Below are 25397 nucleotides of genomic sequence, written 5' to 3' on the forward strand. Positions count from 1 at the left end.
TGACCACTTGCATCAACATGAGCTCTTAGCTGTTTTGCCCAATCACTCTGCTGTTTTACACTCAACTCTGTAATGTAACTCGAGATGAAATGGACATGCACTGTTATCAAATAATGAGAACAGGTGAATACAGGTGGCTACACTTTCCCAAAAACATGGTGCATGAACAAGAAAAACACATACCACTGACAGCCCAACCGCCTAGTTCCTATTTCCAGTAACACTCAAACATTTGCAAGGCCTGAAAAATAAAACCAGACAATCATGTTGTTCTGGTTAAATGCTTGGAATGTTACTATTTGCCATAGGCCCTCACAGAATAGTCTACCAATTGTGATGCGGAAATTAACCGAGTAGGGGGATTGAATAGGCTACTCTAGAACTCGGTCATTTGATTTCAATAGCTTTTTGACTGCACCCTTTTTGATTTGAACGAAACTTTCTATACATATTTGCCAATGGTAGAAGTGGTCAGAAAGTAACTTTTTGGACCTGAATGCCAAAACATTTAGGAGATAGGTGTGCTCAAAGTTTACCCATTTTGAAAACCCCACCCTACCATGAGACATCCTTGTCTTCATCACTGGAAAAGATAAATGGTTGAGTTTGATAATTGAAAAGCTTAACGGGGTTGTCAAAGTAAAATGTTTGTATAATACAAATGTTATTTTTTTTATTATTTTTTTTACCTTTAACAGCAATTATCTAAAAATGTGTAAACTCAGATTTTTTTCATTTTCACATATGTTGCAGCTTAGACCCTATTTTATATAATCTGAGGTGTTTGTGTTGTGCCCACAGCATGAATACAGGGTGGATGTCATGTTTTGGCTGATTTTATTACATCTTTTTTTACTTTAACTTTAAAATGGTAGCACAAAGATGGTTGGAAGTCCACACATCAGAGAATGATGACTTGAATAGGAATATCAATTGTTTTAAATGATACTGTCAAAATGATATTGTCAATCTTCCATTATTGACAACCTTGATAAAGATCAGCAAAAATTACCGTATAAAACAATTCAAATAGTGCGCTATATTGTATGCAAAAAAAATTTAAAAAAGGGGAAATATTATTTTAAACTAATACAATTGCTCAGAGAAAGTTTATATATATAATTTTTTTTCTCAAAAAAGGTAGGGGGCAAAACTAGACACCCCTGTTTTCAATACATTTCAATACTTCACCTTGCAAGGATAACGGCACTGAGCCTGCTGGAAAAAACATTGGGAAGGATCTTAGACGATTCCCCAATACAGAATCCTGACAGATCCTTGATATCCTTCATCTGTGCTTATGGACTATCCTCTTCAATTCAAACCACAGGTTTGTACAGAGACTGAGATGGCAATTGTAAAATGTTGGTTATGTTGCCAATTAACAATTTCTTTGTGGATTTTGATGTGTGCTTGGGGTTATTGTCTTTCTGGAAGATCTACATGCGGCCAAGTTTACGGCTCCTGGCAAAGGTAACCAGGTTTTTGGCTCACATATCATGGTACAGGGTAAAGCGCATGATTCCGTTGAGCTTAACAAGGGTCCCAGGACCAGTGGAAGCCAAATAGCCCCATAACATCAAAGATCCACCACCATATTTTACAGTAGGTATGGGGTTCTTTTCTGCTCATACATTCTCATTTTGACGCCAAACCCACCAATGGCGTACGAGACCATAGAGCTTTATTTTCCATATCCTCTGACCAAAGCACCGGTTCCAATCCAAGTGCCAATGCTGTTTAGCAAACATCAGGCATTAACATTTGTTGGATGATGTGAAAATAGAGCTCTTTGGTCATGCACACCAGTGGTGGGTTTGGAGTAGAAATGAGAATGCATGAGCAGAAAATAACCCCATACCTACTGTAAAATATGATGGTGGGTCTTTGATGTTACAGGGCTATTAATATTTCAATTCAATTTACATTTCGATGATGTACCAACTAAATTGCAGGGGTCTGAATGGATATGTCATGTGGTTTGGTAAGAAGAATGCCCCTCTCCCCACAGGTGTGCTTACCACTTCTGAGGGTTTAGAGCTTGAGGTAGTCACCTTATACAAGTACTTGGGAGTATGGCTAGACGGTACACTGTCCTTCTCTCAGCACATATCAAAGCTGCGGGCTAAAGTTAAATCTAGACTTGGTTTCCTCTATCGTAATCGCTCCTCTTTCATCCCAGCTGCCAAACTAACCCTGATTTAGATGACCACCCTACCCATGCTAGATTAGGGCTGGGCGATACGGCCAAAATATTATATTATATCACAGTATTTATTTATTTTTTATAATAAAAGTTCTACATTTTCTTTATGAGTAGTGAGTGGTCCTAGGGTGTCAACACATACATTCTAACTGATTTCAATTTTTTATTTTTTTATTTATTTCACCTTTATTTAACCAGGTAGGCAAGTTGAGAACAAGTTCTCATTTACAATTGCGACCTGGCCAAGATAAAGCAAAGCAGTTCGACAACATACAAAAACACAGAGTTACACATGGAGTAAAACAACATACAATCAATGATGCAGTAGAATTTTTTTTTTTTTTAAATAAGACTATATACAATGTGAGCAAATGATGTGAGATAAGGGAGGTAAAGGCAAAAAAATGCCATGGTGGCAAAGTAAATAAAGTATAGCAAGAAAAACACTGGAATGGTAGATTTGTAGTTTGAAGAAAGTTCAGAGATAAAATATAAATAATATGGTGCAAAGGAGCAAAATAAATAAATAAATAAATACAGTAGGGTAAGAGGTAGTAGTTTGGGCTAAATTATAGATGGGCTATGTACAGGTGCAATGATCTGTGAGCTTCTCTGACAGCTGGTGCTTAAAGCTAGTGAGGGAGATAAGTGTTTCCAGTTTCAGAGATTTTTGTAGTTCGTTCCAGTCATTGGCAGCAGAGAACTGGAAGGAGAGACGACCAAAGGAGGAGTTGGCTTTAGGGGTGACCAGAGAGATATACCTGCTGGAGCGCGTGCTACAGGTGGGTGCTGCTATGGTGACCAGTGAGCGGAGATAAGGGGGGACTTTACCTAGCAGGGTCTTGTAGATGACCTGGAGCCAATGTGTTTGGCGACGATTATGAAGCGAAGGCCAGCCAACGAGAGCGTACAGGTCGCAGTGGTGGGTAGTATATGGGGCTTTGGTGACAAAACGGATGGCACTGTGATAGACAGCATCCAGCTTGTTGAGTAGGGTATTGGAAGCTATTTTGTAAATGACATCGCCGAAGTCGAGGATTGGCAGGATGGTCAGTTTTACGAGGGTATGTTTGGCAGCATGAGTGAAGGATGCTTTGTTGCGAAATAGGAAGCCAATTCGAGATTTCACTTTGGATTGGAGATGATTGATGTGAGTCTGGAAGGAGAGTTTACAGTCTAACCAGACACCAAGGTATTTGTAGTTGTCCACAAATTCTAAGTTAGAACCGTCCAGAGAAGTGATGCTGGACAGGCGGGCAGGTGCAGGCAGCGATCGGTTGAAGAGCATGCATTTAGTTTTACTTGTGTTTAGGAGCAATTGGAGACCACGGAAGGAGAGTTGAATGGCATTGAAGCTCGTCTGGAGGGTTGTTAACACAGTGTCCAAAGAAGGGCCAGAAGTGTACAGAATGGTGTCGTCTGCGTAGAGGTGGATCAGAGATTCACCAGCAGCAAGAGCGACATCATTTATGTATACAGAGAAAAGAGTTGGCCCAAGAATTGAACCCTGTGGTACCCCCATAGAGACTGCCAGAGTTCCAGACAGTAGGCCCTCCGATTTGACACACTGAACTCTGTCAGAGAAGTAGTTGGTGAACCAGGCGACGCAATCGTTTGAGAAACCAAGGCTACTGAGTCTGCCGATGAGGATGTGATTAACAGAGTCAAAAGCTTTGGCCAGGTCAATGAATACGGCAGCACAGTATTGTTTCTTATCGATGGCGGTTATGATGTCGTTTAGGACCTTGAGCGTGGCTGAGGTGCACCCATGACCAGCTCTGAAACCAGATTGCATAGCGGAGAGGGTGCAGCTCTTTCAGAACATCAGCTGAATGGATTTGGGAGAAGGAGAAATGGGGGAGGCTTGGGCGAGTAGCTGTGGGGGGTGCAGTGCTGTTGAATGCAGTAGGGGTAGTTAGGTGGAAAGCATGGCCAGCCGTAGAAAAATGCTTATTGAAATTCTCAATTATAGTGGGCTTATCGGTGGTGACAGAGTTTCCTATCCTCAGTGCAGTGGGCAGTTGGGAGGAGGTGTTCTTATTCTCCATGGACTTTACAATGTCCCAGAACTTTTTAGAGTTGGAGTTGCACGAAGCGAATTTCTGTTTGAAAAAGCTAGCCTTGGCGTTTCTAACTGCTTGTGTGTATTGGTTTCTAACTTCCCTAAAAAGTTGCATATCGCGGGGGCAGTTCAATGCTAATGCAGAACGCCACAGGATATTTTTGTGTTGGTTAAGGGCAGTCAGGTCTGGGGAGAACCAAGGGCTATATCTGTTCCTGGTTCTAAATTTCTTGAAAGGGGCATGCTTATTTAAGATGGAGAGGAAGGCATTTTTAAAAAATAACCAGGCATCCTCTACTGACGGGATGAGGTCAATATCCTTCCAGGATACCAGGGCCAGGTCGATTAGAAAGGCTTGCTCTTTGAAATGTTTCAGGGAGCGTTTGACAGTGATGAGTGGAGGTCGTTTGACCGCTGACCCATTACGGGTGCAGGCAATGAGGCAGTGATCGCTGAGATCTTGGTTGAAAACAGCAGAGGTGTATTTAGAGGGCACGTTGGTTAGGATGATATCTATGAGGGTGCCAGTGTTTGCGGCTTTGGGGTTGTACCTGGTGGGTTCATTAATAATTTGTGTGAGATTGAGGGCATCAAGCTTGGATTGTAGGATGGCTGGGGTGTTAAGCATGTCCCAGTTTAGGTCACCTAGTAGCACGAGCTCTGAAGATAGATGGGGGCAATCAGTTCACATATGGTGTCCAGAGCACAACTAGGGGCCGAGGGGGGTCTATAGCAGGTGGCAACGGTGAGAGACTTGTTTTTGGAGAGGTGGATTTTTAAAAGTAGAAGTTCAAATTGTTTGGGTACAGACCTGGATAGCAGGACAGAACTCTGCAGGCTATCTCTGCAGTAGATTGCAACACCGCCCCCTTTGGTCGTTCTATCTTGTCTGAAAACGTTGTAGTTAGGGATGAAGATTTCAGAGTTTTTGGTGGACTTCCTAAGCCAAGATTCAGACACAGCTAGGACATCCGGGTTGGCAGAGTGTGCTAAAGCAGTGAATAAAACAAACTTAGGGAGGAGGCTTCTAATGTTAACATGCATGAAACCAAGGTTATTACGGTTACAGAAGTCATCAAAGAGAGCGCCTGGGGAGTAGGAGTGGAGCCAGGCACTGCAGGGCCTGGATTCACCTCTACATCCCCAGAGGAGCAGAGAAGAATAAGTATGAGGGTACGGCTAAAAGCTATAAGAATTGGTCGTCTGTGACGTCCAGAATAGAGAGAAAAAGGAGCAGGTTTCTGGGGGGCGATAAAATAACTTCAAGGTATAATGTACAGACAAAGGTATGGTGGGATGTGAGTACAGAGGAGGTAAACCTAGGCATTTAGTGATTATGAGAGAGATATTGTCTCTAGAAACATCATTGAAACCAGAAGATGTCATAGCATGTGTGGGTGGAGGAACTGAGAGGTTGGATAAGGTATAATGAGCAGAGCTAGAGGCTCTACAGTGAAATAAGCCAATAAACACTAACCAGAACAGCAATGGAGAAGGCATATTGACATTAAGGAGAGGCATGCTTAGCCGAGTGATCAAAGGGTCCAGTGAGATTCAGACAGCTAGCCGGGCCATAGGTAGCAAGCTGGTGGAAGATGGGAGGGAGGTCTGTTCAATGGGTCTTTCTCCATTCTGATTGTTTTATACTGTTCAATTCAACTTCAACCCCAAAAAAGTCATAATTTTCATCAATTTCTGCATTTGAGATCATTTCCACACTGCCACGTAGGGCTGCACAATATGGGCAAGCAATCTGGGCCTTATTTTTAACCAAATGTTGCAATTTGACTTGCCATTTAGAGCAAAACACTTGGGTTAACTGTTGGAATCATGGGAATAGAATGTCTATTCTAATTATATAGTTAGAATATAATAGTGGGCACTTTTAATACAGTGTTGTTTGACATGACAACAAATGAAAATGCCAGGGAGGAGTTATTGTGACAGGGTAGGAACTGATGTGTTGATAGGTGTTTCCTGTGTTTCCTAGGGGACCCTATAATCTTTGGCTACATTTAATGTTCTCTTAGCTACTTCATGTAGCTAACATATTCTTGCTTTGCGTTTACCTCTTTAATTTAGAAGACAATGTTGCACCAACAACATGCTGATTTAGGTCTACACAATCACAGGTATTAACAGGCTGTATAGCTCATTACGCTTGCTCTTACTCAATACTGTAATGAAACAGGCAGGGAGCAGGTCTCGAACCCTTAACCTTCTAGCCTGAAGTCCAACGCGCTATCGACTGTGCCGCAAAAGCATGCTGAAGCGGCAGAGTCGATATCCTCGCTTATAAACCCAGGGTCGCTACAGTACATTTATTAGATAGCTAGCGATTAGCGGCTAACAAGATTTAGGAACAACTTGCTAAGAAAAGTGAACTAGCTGTTTGCAGATGTAAGAAACACAAGCTAATAGTGTAATTATAGAATGCTAGTAGATTTATATTAAGAAGCAAAGTGACAACTGCATCGTTATCATCATTGACCATGAGGAACATCAAATGCGCTCCTTGGGTGACAGGGGGCATGACTAGGTCTGTGTGGAAAGCGGCATAGTGAGAGTGGAGAGAGATGACTCAAGTAGCGAAGTAAACTATAAAAATGGACGTTACACACTGCATATCACATTGAACAAACCAAACATTCAAATGCCGGTATAGAAGGTAAAGTAAAAACCCAAACCGGTCCGTGCATCAATACTGGTATATCGCAAAAAACGGTATATCGCCCAGCCCTATGCTAGATTACGGAGGCATAATTTATAGATCAGCAGGTTAGGGTGCTCTCTCGAGCGGCTAGATGATCTTTACCATTCGGCCATCAGATTTGTCACCAATGCTCTTTATAGGACACCACTGCACTCTATACTCCTCTGTAAACTGGTCATCTCTGTATACCCGTCGCAAGACCCACTGGTTGATGCTCATTTATAAAACCCTCTTCGGCCTCACTCCCCCATCTGAGATATCTATTGCAGCCCTCATCCTCCACATACACCACCCTTTTTGCCAGTCACATTCTGTTAAAGGTCTCCAAAGCACACACATCCCTGGGTTGCTCCTCTTTTCAGTTCGTTGCAGCTAGCGACTGGAACGAGCTGCAACAAACACTCAAACTGGACAGTTTTATCTCAATCTCTTCATTCAAAAACCAAAACATGGACACTCTTACTGACAGATTTGGCTGCTTTGCGTGATGTATTGTTGTCCCTACCTTCTTACCCTTTGTGCTGTTGTTTGTGCCCAATAATGTTTGTACCATGTTTTGTGCTGCTACCATGTTGTCATGTGTTGCTGCCTTGCTATGTTGTTGTCGTCTTAGGTCTCTCTTTATGTAGTGTTGTGTTGTCTCGTCGTGATGTGTGCTTTGTCATATATATATATATTTTTTTTTTAATCCCAGCTCCCATCCCCGCAGGAGGCCTTTTGGTAGGCCGTCATTGTAAATAAGAATTTGTTCTTAACTGACTTGCCAAGTTAAATAAAAATAAATAAATATCCATTCTATGAATTCTATTTCTATGATTGAAATGACACCCACCCCGCATTCAAGAGTATGCTGTGTCTCAACTGATGGCAGGCACAACACAAAAACCTCAGGGTCTAAGCTACAACATATGAGAAAATGAAAGAAAAAAAGTTTATGCGCGTTTTTAGATATTTGACGTTAAAGGTAAAAACATGTTTTCAAGTAATTAGAAAATAGTTTGACAACCCTGTTGTAAGCTTTGTCACTCAACCATCATTCTTTATTTTTTTGTTGGTATTTTACCCCCTTTTTTCTCCCCAATTTCGATCCTGTCTCATCGTGGCAACTCCCCAACAGGCTCAGGAGAGGCAAAGGTGGAGTTATGCATCCTCCGAAACATGACCCGCCTAACCGCGCACTGAGATGCATTGCCTTACACCGCTGCGCCACTCGGAAGGCCCCGGTGTATCTTTTCCAGTGATGAAGACAAATGTTTCATGTTAGGGTGGGGTATACAAAATGTGTCAACTTTGAGCACCTCTATCTCCTAAATGTCTTGGCATTCAGGTCCAAAAAGTAACTTTCTGACCACTTCTACCATGCTCAAATATGTATGGAAAGGGATGCGATCAAAAAAACGGTTCTGTACTAACATTTTTGTTACAGTCGGTACTTCTGTCAAATGTGCCTCACGTGATTGAGAGGATCAAGTCTGTCTATCAGCGCAGACCTTTTATAGCACAAAGAGTAAAGTGCCTGCTCCGCTTACACATTCATTGCTAGAGTTGTCTGGGCTGCTCCCCACTCAAGCTGCACAGAAGTTAACACACTTGAATAATGCAACACGGCATTTAGAAATGTTGAAACTGCTCATTACTAATCGCAAAACAATGTCCATACAGGCTAAAATACTTTTAAAACCCGAGACGATACCGGTAGCTACCAGCTTGTAACGGTCGTCGGGAACACAGGACCAAAACGCAGCGGGAATGTGAATGCTCATCTTTTTAATTTGAAGAAAAGTGAACACTTACAAAAATAAACCAAAACAACGACTACACAGTTCCATAAGGCACAGAAGCTATACGGAAAACATTCACCCACAAACCCCAAAGGAAAAACAGGCTGCCTATGTATGACTCTCAATCAGCAACAACAATCTACACCTGTTCCTGATTGAGAGCCATACACAGCCGAAACAAAGAAAACCACCAACATAGAAAAAGAAACCTAGAACGCCCACCCATGTCACACCCTGGCCTAACCAACAATAGAGAACAAAAAACCCTCTCTATGGCCAGGGCGTTACACAGCTTTAATTGTAGGCTAAATATCCTTGCTAACTTAGTAGCTGAATTCACTACCCTAGTACGTTGTTTGTGATAATATCACAACTGGCTGTGACTGGGAGTTCCATAGGGCGGCGCACAATTGGCCCAGCGTCATCCGGGTTAGGGTTTGGCCAGGGTAGGCCGTCATTGTAAATAAGAATTTGTTCTGAACTGACTTGCCTAGTTAAATAAAGGTTCATTAAAAAATAAAATAAATAATATGCAAACCATAATGCAAAATATGCTGATTTCAAAGCTGATTGTCATCCAAAACGTTATTAATTTACTTAGTCTCCTGTCGCCACCAAAAACGAATTAACTTCATCTCCCGACTGGTGTCCACTAGATTCCATAGCCACATTCTGCCTCATGAATGATGTCATTACATTCTTAAATCGCACAGTTTTATAAAATTAGAGATTGCTTCTTTTATGCAAATGTTGTTGATCAGTACAATAAAATAAGTGTCAACTAGTAGTTGCCAATAAAATAAGTCTTAAATGGAAGTGATTGTTTATCGTCTGTAGCTCCATGAAATCAGCTAAAACAATCTCAATAAATCAATGCATACACAACTCCTATTAAATAATATGCATTCACCTGTATTGTGAATAGACCAAGGCTACATCTTGATTTACCCAGTTTAGCAATAGAGATATACGATTCAAATAAATTATTACCGTTATGTTGTTTTGTAGTTAGATTGTTTTTACCAATGTCACATTAATTGTATGATTGTATAATTGATTAATTAATGCATACATGGCTGTCTAAAAACTGTACATAAAAATGTTCAAATGTAATGATATTGAACTCAAAATATGCCCAACGATTGAACAGAGCAGTAGCTGAGTGCCTTCAGAAAGTATTCACAGCCCTTGACTTTGCAACATTTTGTTGTGTTTCAAAGTGGGATTAAAATGGATTTAATTGTTAATCTTTGTAAACAATGTACCTCAAATAATCTGTAATGTCAAAGTGAAAAATACTTAAGTATTCAACCCCCTGAGTCAATACATGTTAGAATCACTTTTGGCAGCAATTAAAAGTGTGAGTCTTTCTGGGTAAGTCTCTAAGAGCTTTGCACACCTGGATTGTACAATATTTGCACATTACTCTTAAAAAAATTATTCAAGCTCTGTCCAGGTGGTTGTTGAACATTGCTAGACAGTCATTTTCAAGTCTCACCACAGATTTCCAAGTTGATTTAAGTCAAAACTGTAACTAGGCCACTCAGGAACATTAAAAGTCGTCTTGGTAAGCAACACTAGAGTACATTTGGCCTTGTGTTTTAGGTTATTGTCCTGCTGAAAGGTAAATGTCTCCGTGTTTGTTGGAAAGCACAATGAACCAGGTTTTCCTTCTTGGATTATACCTGTGCTTAGCTATATTTTTATCCCCCCCCCAAAAAAAAAAATCCCTAGTACCTATCGATGACAAGCATACCCATAAAATGATGCAGCCACCACCATGCTTGAAAATATGTAGAGTGACGTGTTGTGTAGGATTTACCCCAAACATAACGCTTAATTTCTTTGCCACATTTTTTTGCAGTTTTACTTTAGTGCCTTATTGCAAACAGGATGCATATTTTGGAATATGTTTTATTCCGTACAGGCTTCCTTCTTTGCACTCTGTCAATTAGGTTTGTAGTGTGGAGTAACTACAATGTCATTGACAAATCCTCAGTTTTCTATCACAAAAATTAAAAACTGTTTTAAAAAGTCACCATTGGCCTCATGGTGAAATCCCTGAGCGGTTTCCTTCCTCTCCGGCAACTGAGTTAGGAAGGACAACTATATTTTTGTAGTGACTGGTTGTATTGATACACCATCCAAAGTGTAACTAATGTAACTAACTTCACCATGCTCAAAATAATATTGAATGTCTGCATTTTATTTTTACCCATCGACAAATAGGTGCCCTTAACTGCGAGACATTGGAAAATCTCCCTGGTCTTTGTAGTTGAATCTGTGTTTGGAATTCACTGCTTGACTGAGGGACCTTACAGATGCAGTGCATTCGGAAAGTATTCAGTCCCGTTGACTTTTTCCACATTTTGTTCAGTTACAGCCTTCTTCTAAAATTGATTACATTGTTTTTTCCCCCACTAATCAATTTATACACAATACCCCATAATGACAAAGCAAAAACAGTTTATAAATGTTTGCTAATTTATAAAAAATAAAAACTGAAATATCACATAAGTATTCAGACCCTTTAGTGTTGAAGCACTTTTGGCAGCAATTAAAGCCTTCAGTCTTCTTGGGTATGACATTACAAGCTTGGCACACCTGTATTTGGGGAGTTTCCCCCTTTCTTCTTTGCAGATCCTCTCACACTCTGTGAGGTTAGATGGGGAGCGTCGCTGCAAAGCTATTTTCAGTTCTCTCCAGAGATGTTCGATCGGGTTCAAGACCGGGCTCTGGCTGGGCCACTCAAGGACATTCAGACTTGTCCCAAAGCCACTCCTGCGTTGTCTTGGCTGTGTGCTTAGGGTCGTTATCCTGTTGGAAGGTGAACCTTTGCCCAGTCTGATGTCCTGAGTGCTCTGGAGTAGGTTTTCATCAAGGAACTCTCTACCATAAAGGCCTGATTTGTGGAGGGCTGCAGAGATCTCCCATCTAAACAGAGGTACTCTGGAGCTCTGTCAAAGTGACCATCGGGTTCTTGGTCACCTACCTGGCCAAGGCCTTTCTCCCCAGATTGCTTAGTTTGGCCGGGCGGCCAGCTCTAGGAAGAGTCTTGGTGGTTCCAAACTTTTACCATTTAGGAATAATGGACGCCACTGTGTTCTTGGGGACATTCAATGCTGCAGAAATGTTTTGGTACCCTTCCCGGATCTTTTCCTCAACACAATCCTGTCTCGGAGCTCTACGGATAATTCCTTCGACCTCATGGCTTGGTTTTTGCTCTGACATGCACTGTCAACTGTGGAAACTTATATAGACAGGTGTGTGTCTTTCCAAATCATGTCCAATCAATTGAATTTGGACTCCAATCAAGTTGTAGAAACATCAAGGATGATCAACGGAAACAGGATGCACCTGAGCTCAATGGAAACAGGATGCACCTGAGCTTAATTTCGAGTCTCATAGCAAAGGGTCTGAATATCTATGTAAATAAGGTATTTATGTTATATTTTTAATAAATAAGCAAAAATCTATAAAAAACTGTTTTCGCTTAGTCATTATGGGGTATTGTGTATAGATTGACGAGGAAAACCATTTCATTGAATCCGTTTTAGAATAAGGCTGTAATATAAAAAAATGAGGAAAAAGGGAAGGGGTCTGAATACTTCCCGAATGCACTGTAATTGTATGTGTGAGGTATAGAGACGAGGTAGTCTGAAACTTACGTGACTTGTCATGTTAAAAACTTGTTATGTGACTTGTTAAGCAACATTTTACAAAGAGGTTGAATAGTTATTGACTCAAGACATTTCAGCTTTACATTTTTATTAATTTGTAAAAGTTTTGATAATTTGATAAAGGGATGTGAATAGTTTCTGAATGCACTGTATGTCTGGATCAAGTGCCATTATTGTTTTTGTTGTGTTATCGTTTTGGTATCATTATTGCTAAGGGATTAGTCCTTTTTGAGGTCAGTTAAACATTTTTATATCTCGCTTTTCGATTATATTTTTAGAAATTAAATACTCCTTAATTCCATTCTTTTATTTTTAGGTTGTGTGTATTGTTGTGAATTGTTAGATATTACTGCACTGTTGGAGCTAAAAACATAAGCATTTCGCTACACCCACAATAGCATCTGCTAAATATGTGTATGTAACAAATAATACTTGATTTCACTACGCATAATGTGGGTTGAATACTGTAACAACATAGAATAAAACTATTCATTAAAGTCCCATGATGGTAGTGATTGCCCATTACTTCTTATCATATATTAACCATAATTTATTTACATTACTTAGGGCTAGGGGGCAGTATCCTGAATTTCTGCCTGACTGATGTGCCCAAAGTAAACTGCCTGTTACTCAGGCCCAGAAGCTAGGATATGCATATAATTGGCAGAATTTGATAGAAAACACTTTGAAGTGTCTAAAACTGTTAAAAATAATGTCTGTGAGTATAACAGAATTGATATGGCAGGCGAAAACCCGAGGAAATGTTTTTATTTTTTGGAGGTCACAGGCCTTTCCAATGCAAGTCTATGGGTCTATATATAAACACTCCTCCCAGATTGCAGTACCTATGGCTTCCACTAGATGTCAGCAGTCTTCATACAGGGTTTCAGGCTTGTTTCTTGAAAAACAAACAAGTAATAGTCGTTTTTCCAAAGGGAGCTCAACAGAAAAAGTAGGCTTTTGGGGAGCGTGAATGAGTGCGCGCTCTTCATTATTTTCCTTTCCTATTGAACACCCTTCTTTCCGTCTGAAATATTATTGTTTATTTACATATTAGGGTACCTGAGGATTGAATAGAAACGTTGTTTGACTTGTTTGGACGAAATTTACCGGTAGCTTTTAGGATTCCTTTGTCTGCATGTTGAAGGAGTGGATTACTGAAAACAATGGCGCCAACTAAACTGACTTTTATGGATATAAAGGATTTTATTGAACAAAACGACCATTCGTGTTGTAGCTGGGACTCTTGGGATTGCAAAGAGAGGAAGATCTTCAAAGGTAAATTATTTATTTAATCGCTATTTGTGATTTTGTGAAGCCTGTGCTGGTTGACAAAAATATTTTGATGTGAGGCGCTGGTATGCTTTCACCGTAAAGCCTTTTTGAAATCTGACAACTACTTGTTAATCCAACTGCATTAAGCTTTTAAATGATATAAGACACTTGTATGTTCATGAATGTTTAATATTACGATTTTGTAATTTGAATTTGGCTCTCTCTAATTTCACCGGATGTTGTCGGAATTATCCCGCTAGCGGGACACCTAGCCCAAAGAGGTTTTAATAAACAATTTCAGTTGTTGTGTATATTATTTTTTTTTTTTATGCCATTATTTCCAAGTCATCATCAAATCAAATCAAATGTATTTTTATATAGCCCTTCGTACATCAGCTGATATTCTCAAAGTGCTGTACAGAAACCCAGTCTAAAACCCCAAACAGCAAGCAAAGCATGTGAAAGAAGCACGGTGGCTAGGAAAAACTCCCTAGGAAAAACTCCCTAGAAAGGCCAAAAACCTAGGAAGAAACCTAGAGAGGAACCAGGCTATGAGGGGTGGCCAGTCCTCTTCTGGCTGTGCAGGGTGGATATTATAACAGAACATGGTCAAAATGTTAAAATGTTATAAATGTTCATAAATGACCAGCATGGTCAAATAATAATAATCATAGTAGTTGTCGAGGGTGCAACAAGCACATCCGGTGAACAGGTCAGGGTTCCATAGCCGCAGGCAGAACAGTTGAAACTGGAGCAGCAGCACGGCCAGGTGGACTGGCAGCAGCTCTCTATAGAGCTGCTGCCTATGCTTTCCGACAAAATCACTATTTCAGTAGTTCTTAAAAGTAAATAAGGCAGACTGCTCAATACCAACTATCAATCGCTTAGATCAGGGGTTCCCAAACTTTTTATTTGAAACAGTTGGAGACAGAATGGTGTGTTCATAACAATTCAACTGTGCTACCTTGTTAACTAGCAAATAGATCCAAGTGGGCTAAACTTGAAATAGGAAGATCAGCTGGGAACTCACCAGATCAGTGCTTATTGCAACAACAAAAAAATCAGGTTAAACTATTTTGATAAAATTATTAAATTACTAGCGGGTCTTATGGTTGTGGAAGGCTTATATTTAGTCTAGGTATAATTTCACAAGTCCTGAATTCATTAGATTTTTACTGACTGTTTTAAATGCAGCGTATTTGTCCTTTAAATTGTACAACATAGCTTATTTAGAGAACTATTATTATTATTATTTTTATTTTTTTTAATCGCCCATAAGTTAGAAAAACTCATACAGATGTCGGATTTTAACTCGATCACTCTTTTTCTTATGCATTTAGGAAATGAGCCTTGTGATTGGCAAAACATTAGCAGTTCTCCTCTCCATTCAGTGGCAGTCAAGTCATTGGGATCAGGGCTCGCTATCTTAAAATAATGTTCCCTCTTGCTCGAACGCTATAGGCATATGTCCTATTACTGCAACATTAAAATGTATCTGAAATTCAGCCACACACATCAACAACTGTACTTTTATATAGCTTAAATAACACAAGTTTGGTCTCAACTAGGGTACAACATAGAAGTGTCTAGTGTATCCTAAGGATACAAATGAACTGTCAAAATGTAGATCAATCTTGGTCTAGCAGGTAGGGCCACTCCCTTTAGGGTGCACATATAGGCCAACCGTGTTGGAGTGGGTTGGATTCTGGCCCAAGCCTTTCTGTCACAAATAATGCAATATCCAGATTGACTTGATGTAGTTGAACATTTTCAAATGGACCCCTTACCTGTTCACCGGACGTGCTACCTGTCCCAGACCTGCTGTTTTCAACTCTCTAGAGAAAGCAGGAGCAGTAGACAAACTCTGAATGATTGGCTATGAAAAGCCAACTGACATTTACTCCTGAGGTGCTGACCTGTTGTACCCTCTACAACCACTGTGATTATTATTATTTGACCCTGCTGGTCATCTATGAACATTTGAACATCTTGGCCATGTTCTGTTATAATCTCAACCAGGCACAGCCAGAAGAGGACTGGCCACCCCTCATAGCCTGGTTCCTCTCTAGGTTTCTTCCTAGGTTCCGGCCTTTCTAGGGAGTTTTTCCTAGCCACCGTGCTTCTACACCTGCATTGCTTTCTGTTTGGGGTTTTAGGCTGGGTTTCTGTACAGCACTTTGTGACATCAGCTGATGTAAGAAGGGCTTTATAAATACATTTGATTGATTGATTCAAATATGGATGGGGGTCTTTTCTTAATTTTGTCGAAAAGAAATGACCATACTAGATACTTTTGGATAAGATAAATAGTAAACAAATAAAATTACATTACACAAACATTAGTTAACATTCATACAAAGTGTCGGGTAAATTGCCACAGTAGATTTGCTGTGGTAAACGTGGAAATACAGAATGCTTGTAAAATAGACAAAAATCGCCCATAGTTTGTTAAAAAAGGACTACATTATTCTGATGACAATGCCAGCCAGAGGGCGAACATATCTTGAAAGGTTTTGGTTGCAAGCAGGACTAAGGCAGAAAGGAAGAGGCGAAGCGAGAGGGATCACTCTCGCGAAAATAAGCCCAATGGGTTTCTATGCCCTCCAATGCCCACCCATGGCTGCAACTCTGACCAGTCATGTGAAATCCATAGATTACGGCCTAATGATTTTATTTCAATTGAGTGATTTCCTTATATGAACTGTAACTCAGTAAAATCTTTGAAATTGTTGCGTTTATATTTTTGTTCAGTATAATAACAATCTACGTAACTAAAGTGATTTGGTAAAATGTAACGGAGTAAAAGGTAGGTTACTTTCTTGAGAAATTACCTGAGTAAGAGTACAAGCACAGCCCACAGAGAGTAACTACAAAAGCACTAGTTCGTCCAAAAATCCAAAAGGGTATTAGTGGACCGGATTCGAACTCATGCTTACTCTAGCATATGTATGCCGTTGTCAGTGGCTGTACCCACTGGACCACAATGAGATAACCATTAATATATTTAGCCTATTGCTTGCCTTGAACATATAATAAAACAAAAAATAAATATACCCCTTACAAATATTGTCATTTTATTATAATCTACATAAGAACTCACGAGACATGCTGTAGCCTGCACATAGCCTACTTGAACTGACTCCCAGTGGACCTGCAGTCTAAATTATTTTATAGCCTACAAACACCGCTTCCAGCTGCCCCTGGCATCGATTCAAAATATTAAATAGACATTCAAATCCTACTGCTGAAGGATTGCTTTCCTCCTCTGACGAAATGGGTCATATTAAGATCTGACATCTGTAGGCTGACACTTCTCGCTAAATTCCCCTGACGGGAAAAAAGCTACCTTGTTTCTTAAAGTTACCGCCCGTAACGGGTATCCTGGGTTAAAATATAGATGTTTTACAGTTACGACACGCAATGGATTTCCTGGGGTAACATGTCATCTCTTAAACCTGAAGGCCTTTTGTTACACAGTTACCACCCGCTATGGGTTTGTTTCATTAGGTAAAAAGCAACATTCATGAACATGCATAAATAACCAGGCCTTGAGTCTTGAGCCTTGTTTCTGTCTTTAGCCCTTAACGGGTTAGTTGAGGTATAGTGTAACGGCTTGCAGTCTACCAACCATGAAGGGTTATCTGAGGTATGGTGCTAGGCTTTGGATCTGCTCATAAAATGAACAAGGTCAATGTGAATCAGATGGATGTGTTACGCTCCTGCTCACATAAAATGAACCAGAATCAGATGGGAGTTTTACCTAAGGTCCTTGGCTTCCACTGAAGCTTTCACCTCAGCCAGCGGGATCAGAGTTTACATATGTGAACGCAGCAACATTGAATGGTGTGGAGTTTCCTCTAAAGTTTCAACTTAATGGTTTCCACCTCAGCAACTTGTCTTACATTTCTACCTTCATTCCTCTACACCGCATTCATACCCAGCCACAGTTACACACATAACAGTGCATACTTAGGTATCAACTCAAGGACAAAACGACATAAATTTAAAATAAGAATACACGTTTTTATACCTAACAGAGCCTAACATTTTGAGCCTAACATTCCATTCATCAATTATAAACTCAGCAAAAAAAGAAACGTCCTCTCACTGTCAACTGCGTTTATTTTCAGCAAACTTAACATGTGTAAATATTTGTATGAACATAAGATTCAACAACTGAGACATAAACTGAACAAGTTCCACAGACATGTGACTAACATAAATAGAGTAATGTGTCCCTGAACAAAAGGGGGGGGGGGGTCAAAATCAAAAGTAACAGTCAGTATCTGGTGTGGCCATCAGCTGCATTAAGTACTGCAGTGCATCTCCTCCTCATGGACAGCACCGGATTTGCCAGTTCTTGCTGTGAGATGTTACCCCACTCTTCCACCAAGGCACCTGCAAGTTCCCGGACATTTCTGGGGGGAATGTCCCTAGCCCTCACCCTCCGATCCAACAGGTCCCAGACGTGCTCAATGGGATTGAGATCCGGGCTCTTCGCTGGCCATGGCAGAACACTGACATTCCTGTATTGCAGAAAATCATGCACAGAACGAGCAGCATAGCTGGTTGCATTGTCATGCTGGAGGGTCATGTCAGGATGAGCCTGCAGGAAGGGTACCACGAGGGAGGAGGATGTCTTCCCTGTAACACACAGCGTTGAGATTGCCTACAATGACAACAAGCTCAGTCTGATGATGCTGTGACACACCGCCCCAGACCATGACAGACCCTCCACCTCCAAATAGATCCCGCTCCAGAGTACAGGCCTCGGTATAACGCTCATTCCTTCGACGATAAACACAAATCCGACCATCACCCCTGGTGAGACAAAACCACAACTCATCAGTGAAGAGCACTTTTTGCCAGTCCTGTCTGATCCAGCGACGGTGGGTTTGTGCCCATAGGCGACGTTGTTGCCGGTGATGTCTGGTGAGGACCTGCCTTACAACACGCCTACAAGCCCTCAGTCCAGCCTCTCTCAGCCTATTGCGGACAGTCTGAGCACTGATGGACTCGGGCAGTTGTTGTTGCCACCCTGTACCTGTCCCGCAGGTGTGATGTTCGGATGTACCGATCCTATGCAGGTGTTGTTACATGTGATTTGCCAATGCGAGGACAATCAGCTGTCCGTCCTGTCTCCCTGTAGCGCTGTCTTAGGCGTTTCACAGTACGGACAATGCCATTTATTGCCCTGGCCACATCTGCAGTCCTCATACCTCCTTGCAGCATGCCTATGGCACGTTCACGCAGATGAACAGGGACCCTGGGCATCTTTCTTTTGGTGTTTTCCAGAGTCAGTAGAAAGGCCACTTTAGTGTCCTAAGTTTTCATAACTGTGACCTTAATTGCCTACCGTCTGTAAGCTGTTAGTGTCTTAACGACCGTTCCACAGGTGCATGTTCATTAATTGTTTATGGTTCATTGAACAAGCATGGGAAACAGTGTTTAAACCCTTTACAATGAAGATCTGTAAAGTTATTTGGATTTTTATGAATTTTCTTTGAGACAGGGTCCTGAAAAAGGGATGTTTCTTTTTTGCTGAGTTTACTTTGCTCTACTGACGCAGGCTCTGATATCCTAATGTCACTGCACCAATGTTCTTTCAACAACCTGAGAGATTCTCCCAACATCAGCTAGTCAGTGAGCTGAGCAGAGTATAATATAATACAGAGCACGACAAAAGTCCTTACTCTACTTTTATGTGGCTGCGTCCAGTATGAAGGAACTTAGAGGTAGTTTCGCGAGCCAATGCTAACTAGCGTTAGCGCAATTACTGGAAGTCTACAGAAACAGCTAGCATACTAGTTGTTCCCATAGATTTCCAGTTATTGAACTAACCCTATTTAGCAATTGAACTAACGCTAGTGAGCAACTTCCTTCAATCTGAACTGAGACTCTATCCACGTGTTCATCTGACTCTGGGGAAGTAGATAAAGAGCCTCATTGCCAAAATAGCAAACTATCCCTTTAACTTAAGGGTAGTTCAGAATGTTCAGATGTAACACAATTCTATTTCCTTCAGCGCAGGGTGTTTTTCTTCTGTTTTTCCCATTTTTATGCCAGAGAGGGAGAAGAGAAACATACACACATGGCAATATTTTTCCAGACAGGAGAGGTGTCAAACGGGAGGAGGGGATTTGCCATAAATCTGTCACATAACGCCTGGAAAACAGTCAAAAAATTATTATTGGTCCAATATACTGGCACACACACCATTCCCGGAGGGATCTGCAGAGGGGACTGGAGTAGGGGGGGTCAGCAATTTGCACTGGACCACCTGTACAACAGTGGAAGCCTCTGAGGGGAGGACGGCTCATAATAATGGCTGGAATGGAGTCCATGGAATGGTATCAACCACATGGAAACCACGTCGTTGATGTGTTCTATACCATTCCATTGACTCCATTCCAGCCATTATTATGAGCCATCCTCCCCTCAGCAGCCACAAATGCTGCACAAGACGCAACACACACACAGGAAGCAGGGTGGTGAGGGTTTGTTACTAATATGCAGAGTGATACACACACGCACATTGTGCGCCAGGGTAACACAGCCCATTTTCACAGGTGTTAAAGTTATTGTGGTCACAAAATCCTAACCTCCACAAAATCACACATTCTGCCAGCTATGTTGGTTAGGCTCTGGAAAGAACTTGCTTTAATGGGCACAGTTTGTGCCGTTCATTGTGTGGAGTGCCACCACGATCTTGCACGCTATAGGCAGGCAGGTCCAGACACTGGCAACGACCCCAAGGCCTTGCATCCTGGACTAAACAAACGCTCTTCCTCAGGCAAAAGAACAGGAAAACATCAAGCAATAAAACACAGCACTGCCAAACTGCCAGGAACTGGGTCTGAAAAGTTCTCTCTCCATATATTTTATTTGATTATAGGCACTTTTGGAAATGATGATGGGTACATTACTCAATCAATTTATTGACTTATTTGCACACAAATAAACTTGACCTTGGACAAAATACTGAAACAATGAAAAAAGACATACAAAAAGGCTTATGGATGCCTATTTAAATGTAGGTTTCTTTAAAAAAAATACATTGGGACATTTACTGGGAATGGGAAAGGGGGATACCTAGTTAGTTGTACAACTGAATGCATTCAACTGAAATGTGTCTTCCGCATTTATCCCAACCCCTCTGAATCAGAGAGGTGCGGGGGGCTGCCTTAAATCGACATCCACGTCATCGGCGCCCGGGGAACAGTGGGTTAACTGCCTTGCTCAGGGGCAGAACGGCAGATTTTTACCTTGTCAGCTCGGGGATTCGATTCAGCAACCTTTCGGTTACTGGGCCAACGCTCTAACCACTAGGCTACCTGCCATAGGAGCGATGGAGACGCACACACTGTCAAAGTGGAGAAATCCAAATCTGAGGCTTAAATGCAAAAATAGAGATTCATTTAATGTAAGCAAATAAAGGAATCTATGACTTAATTCCTCATGAAACTTGGAAAAAGTAATCAAGAGGAACTGAGACTAGAGATGTTATTTAACTATCTGACCAACTGTTGGCAACATTAGGGGGTGCTATGACACTTGTCAATTGTAGCTGCCTTGCTCAGATGCAGAATGACAGATTTTTAACCTGTCAAACGCTTTTGTATTCATCCAACAGTATACTAATTTCATTTCAGAGTTATATGAGGGGGCGAACACTGATGATCCAGGATTTTGGGGAAGTAGCCTACCCATACCCAGTTTTATTGCAGTGTCCTAATTGAATACAAAAACAAATACTGTATGCCAGGGGTGCCTGCTGGTTTTCTGTTTTACCTGATAATCAATTGCACCCACCTGGTGTCCCAGCTCTAAATCAGTCCCTGATTAGAAACGAACAATGACAAAAAGCAGCGGAACTGGCTTTGAGGGTCCAGAGTTGAGTTTGAGGGCTGTATGCCATAGTGCGCTGAAGGGCACAGAATAGCCTGTACTAGCCAAATGCAATTACTTTCAGAGGCACAGTCCCATACTGACTGATTCAGTATTTGCATTTTACTCAGTCATGATCTTACAGCTTAAATCTTGTGCCAAAGTCTCGGCAAAATGGTTAACCATCTGTTGGAATGACGCAGCTGAGGGAGAATTTGTTGTTGAGAAACCAAAACCAGGAAACAAACAATTTGCCTCAATAACTCCTGATGTTTTTCCACCCATTGACCTGCAGAAAGGTAGTGAATAATAGTCTATACTTCCCTACAGTTTTGCTTTTGAGCAGAGGGGCCTACCACTTGTGGCTATTTGTGTTGTAGGCTATATAACCTCTTCATTCACAAATGCCAAAGACAAAAACCTCCTTCCTGGTTTTTCAACCTATTCCTGGGTTAATAAAAATATATAATGTGTGTGTGTGTGTGTGTGTGTGTGCGAGCGAGCGTGTCATGACTCACGGCCATTCCAGGAACACCCAATTACGATCATTCCCGCCAAAGATATAATCATTTCAAAACATCTTGTGGGTGCATGGAGGCATTTTTGGAGCCAACCTCATAAGGAAAGCGTCAAATGTGGGACTTCTCTCAAATGTGAGAGGTTTGTTTAATGCAATTCCAGTAATGTCCAGTACAATAAACATCATGTTTATTGTGGGTAAGTAGCAAAATAGAGTGGCTGCCTGTGTTCAAATGTTCCATGCTTTCATAAGCACTGAGCTTAACAAAAGACTCACGACTACTAAAGTTGAAACGCTATTGACAAGACAATTTTTAGACTTATTTAGACCGTATTAGACTTACTTAGACCGTATTTTAAATAAACTAAGAAAAAAAACGGTCAATTATTTCGGCACAGTCATCTTGGAAAGGTGAAAAACACATTGGGTGAATTCAACATAGGCCTATCGCAATACTTGAAATTTGATCTACATCCACATTTTGATCTACAAGATTTGATCTAGACTACACCCAGTGGTTATATGAGATGCCAAAGAGTTGATATGAGTTATACAACGGGTGGGTCTAATCTTAAATGCTGATTGGTTAAAACCACATTCCAGCCGGTGTCTATTCCACAAGTTACCACAGGCTAAATCTATGACGTTAAAATGCCCATTTACTCTGTTCCATCTGACTAAGCAGTCCACTGTCTCATCAGCACAGCCAAGCAATTTATAAACTTGATCTCCACTATAAAAACCATCTAGACATTATCTCACGTTTCTTTTAGACTAACATTTAGTTTTCAACAGCAGAGATTCGTATAAACCTTACTGTCTGTCTCTCTGACATTTGCAACATTGTTTCAATATTCAAATTCGATCTCCAGCTGTCCCATAGTAATGAACATGCCTGTCTGTCCGATGAGACGGACAGACATGCAGTGTTTCTCAGCCAGTCGAAATCCTGAATCAGCTAGCATAATTTTTATGGATATATACAAAGAAATTTACATTGAAAAAAGGTAAAACGAAACGAAGTGCAGCTAGTTTGCAGTCTTTCCAGCTTCAGTTTGAAGTTATTGTGTTAGCTGTGTTGTTGGCTAGCTCCTCTGAACAACAGTGTCCTAACGAGAGAGCTCATTTTCTATGTCAGGCGAAATTGCACCTCATTAGCTCATTGTTATGGATGTATCCAAATAAATGTCACTAGAAAATAGCTTAAACAAATGCAAATGCAGCTTCTTTGCTGTTATTCTGACGTGACTGTAAATTAGCTAAAGGATAAGAACATTGCCAGTCAGTATGGCAATGGAACACTTAAATTGAATGACTGGGTCACGTCCATATATACAGAACAAAAAGTCTGAACGACTGGGTCGCATCTCTAGCAATGGAACCGATAGAATGAATGACCAGCTGGATTGGGTAGCAACCCTAGATTTGTGTCGGGACTATATCTTGTGGAAGGATGAAATAGTATGAATAAATTCAGCAAAATACATTTTTTTAATTAAAATATGTCAATCATTATTTGAATATGTTGGTAACCTATTAAAGTGATAATGCCCTCGAAGCTGGTGTTTGGAGGATTTATTGGCACAGGTGGTGTTAGGCCCGAGACGGCAAACCGTGCCAATACCTTTCGGTTACTGCTCCCATTTTTTGGACATTAAGGCATTCAAACACCGACTTCGAGGGCATTATCACTTAAATAACTCATTGTATTGTCCATTTTAATGAATGCCAAACCCTTCCAACCCAGAAAAAACAATATTCCCTAGAATATTAACTGAAGATAAACCATTCCACATCAAATAATAGCCTACTGATCAAGATTTCATTGCAAACAATATTGCAATATGTTTATTATAAAACAATCCAGTGTATATTTGCAGCAGCTCTGCAATGCAGAGACAACCACCTGGCCTATGAAAGCATAAGACCCAAAGGCAAAGCTGTTCAGGAAGATTTAGGCTTTCAAATGTTAGCGTAGGCAGGGGACATGGCAACAAAAAAAAGAAAACATGAGATTGTTTCTTCCATTAAAAATCCATAATGATTCAAATATTTCTTCAGCATCTGCGCAAGTTCTCCATTTGCAAAGAAGCACAACTGATGAGTAAATCTGTCCCCAACCAAGTGACAGTTAGCCGATTATATTTATGTTTACACCAACTACTGTATGACTTTCTCAAAAAGAATAGCAACATGCCGATGCTAACTTGCACAGCTACAAAACTAGAAGCTAAAATCATGAGCTGATTTAGGTCCCATCTATCACACTGGATTACTAATACATTTCTGCCCCTATCAACATAATCAGGATCAGCTGTCTCTATACACATAGGCCGCATACTAAATGGAACCCTACTCCCTATTGACTTGCCTAGCTAAATAAAGGTTACATTTAAAATAAAACAAATAAAACAAATTGAGTGCACTACTTTGGACCAGAGCCCTATGGGGCCCTGGTCAAAAGTAGGGCATTATATAGGGAAAACGGTGCCATTTGGGACACAGATATGACCTTAACAACAGAGCCAACCAGCCCTGACCTGGACGAGAGGTTCATGGCACAAATGAACCAAACACGTGTGAAAGGAGACAAATAGAGGAGAATGAGCTAGACAGTGGGAGCACTGCTTACATTTCAAGGTTTCTCCAGCGTAGGGGATGTGCAGTTTGAATCGATCACAACAGGGCCCTGGAGTCAGAGACGTGCATCTGAAGAGATGGGGAAAGAGATGTCAAATTGGGTGTCAAATGAAAGCTAAGAGTAGGGATGCACAATATATCGGTGAACATATCGGAATTGGCAGATATTAGCTAAAAATGCCAACATCGGTATCGGCCCGATGTGTAGTTTAACGCCGATGTTAAAAACCGATGTCAAAGCTACCGTGCATACCTATGTAACGTAGGTACATGACGTAATGACACCACGTAAAATGTTGCGCTACACGTGCAACACAGCATTCCTAACCTAGCCCAGTGTCTGCTGCATGGATCGAGCAGTCATTTGAAAGAGTAAGAAAACTCAAAGGCGAAATCCATTAAAGCCAAGATAATGGAATTCATTGCCCTTGACAATCAACCTTTCTCTTTCGTGGGTGTTGTTGGCTTTCGCCGACTGGTAGAGCACCGGTACAAACTACCAAGTGCGCTATTTTTCAGATGTTGCCCTACCGGAGTTACACAGTAATAGCGTCACTGCAATTAGCTTCACCACATACATACTATGGGATGCCGTTTTAGTCTTTGCGTGTCAAAAAAGATAGTCGCACCGTG

At 41.0% G+C, this 25397-nt stretch overlaps 1 protein-coding gene across 1 annotated transcript in view; it reads right to left on the minus strand.

Annotated features, from left to right (window-relative positions):
• Positions 1–25397, minus strand: part of babam2 (BRISC and BRCA1 A complex member 2) — a 219712-nt gene that overhangs the window by 184562 nt on the left and 9753 nt on the right. Inside the window, exon 3 of the mRNA XM_014210010.2 lies at positions 24757–24833. Coding sequence (XP_014065485.1) covers positions 24757–24833 — 77 coding nt within the window. The remainder of the gene's footprint in view (positions 1–24756; positions 24834–25397) is intronic.

The sequence above is a fragment of the Salmo salar genome, chromosome ssa09, assembly GCF_905237065.1.
Source record: "Salmo salar chromosome ssa09, Ssal_v3.1, whole genome shotgun sequence".
NCBI lineage: Eukaryota > Metazoa > Chordata > Actinopteri > Salmoniformes > Salmonidae > Salmo > Salmo salar.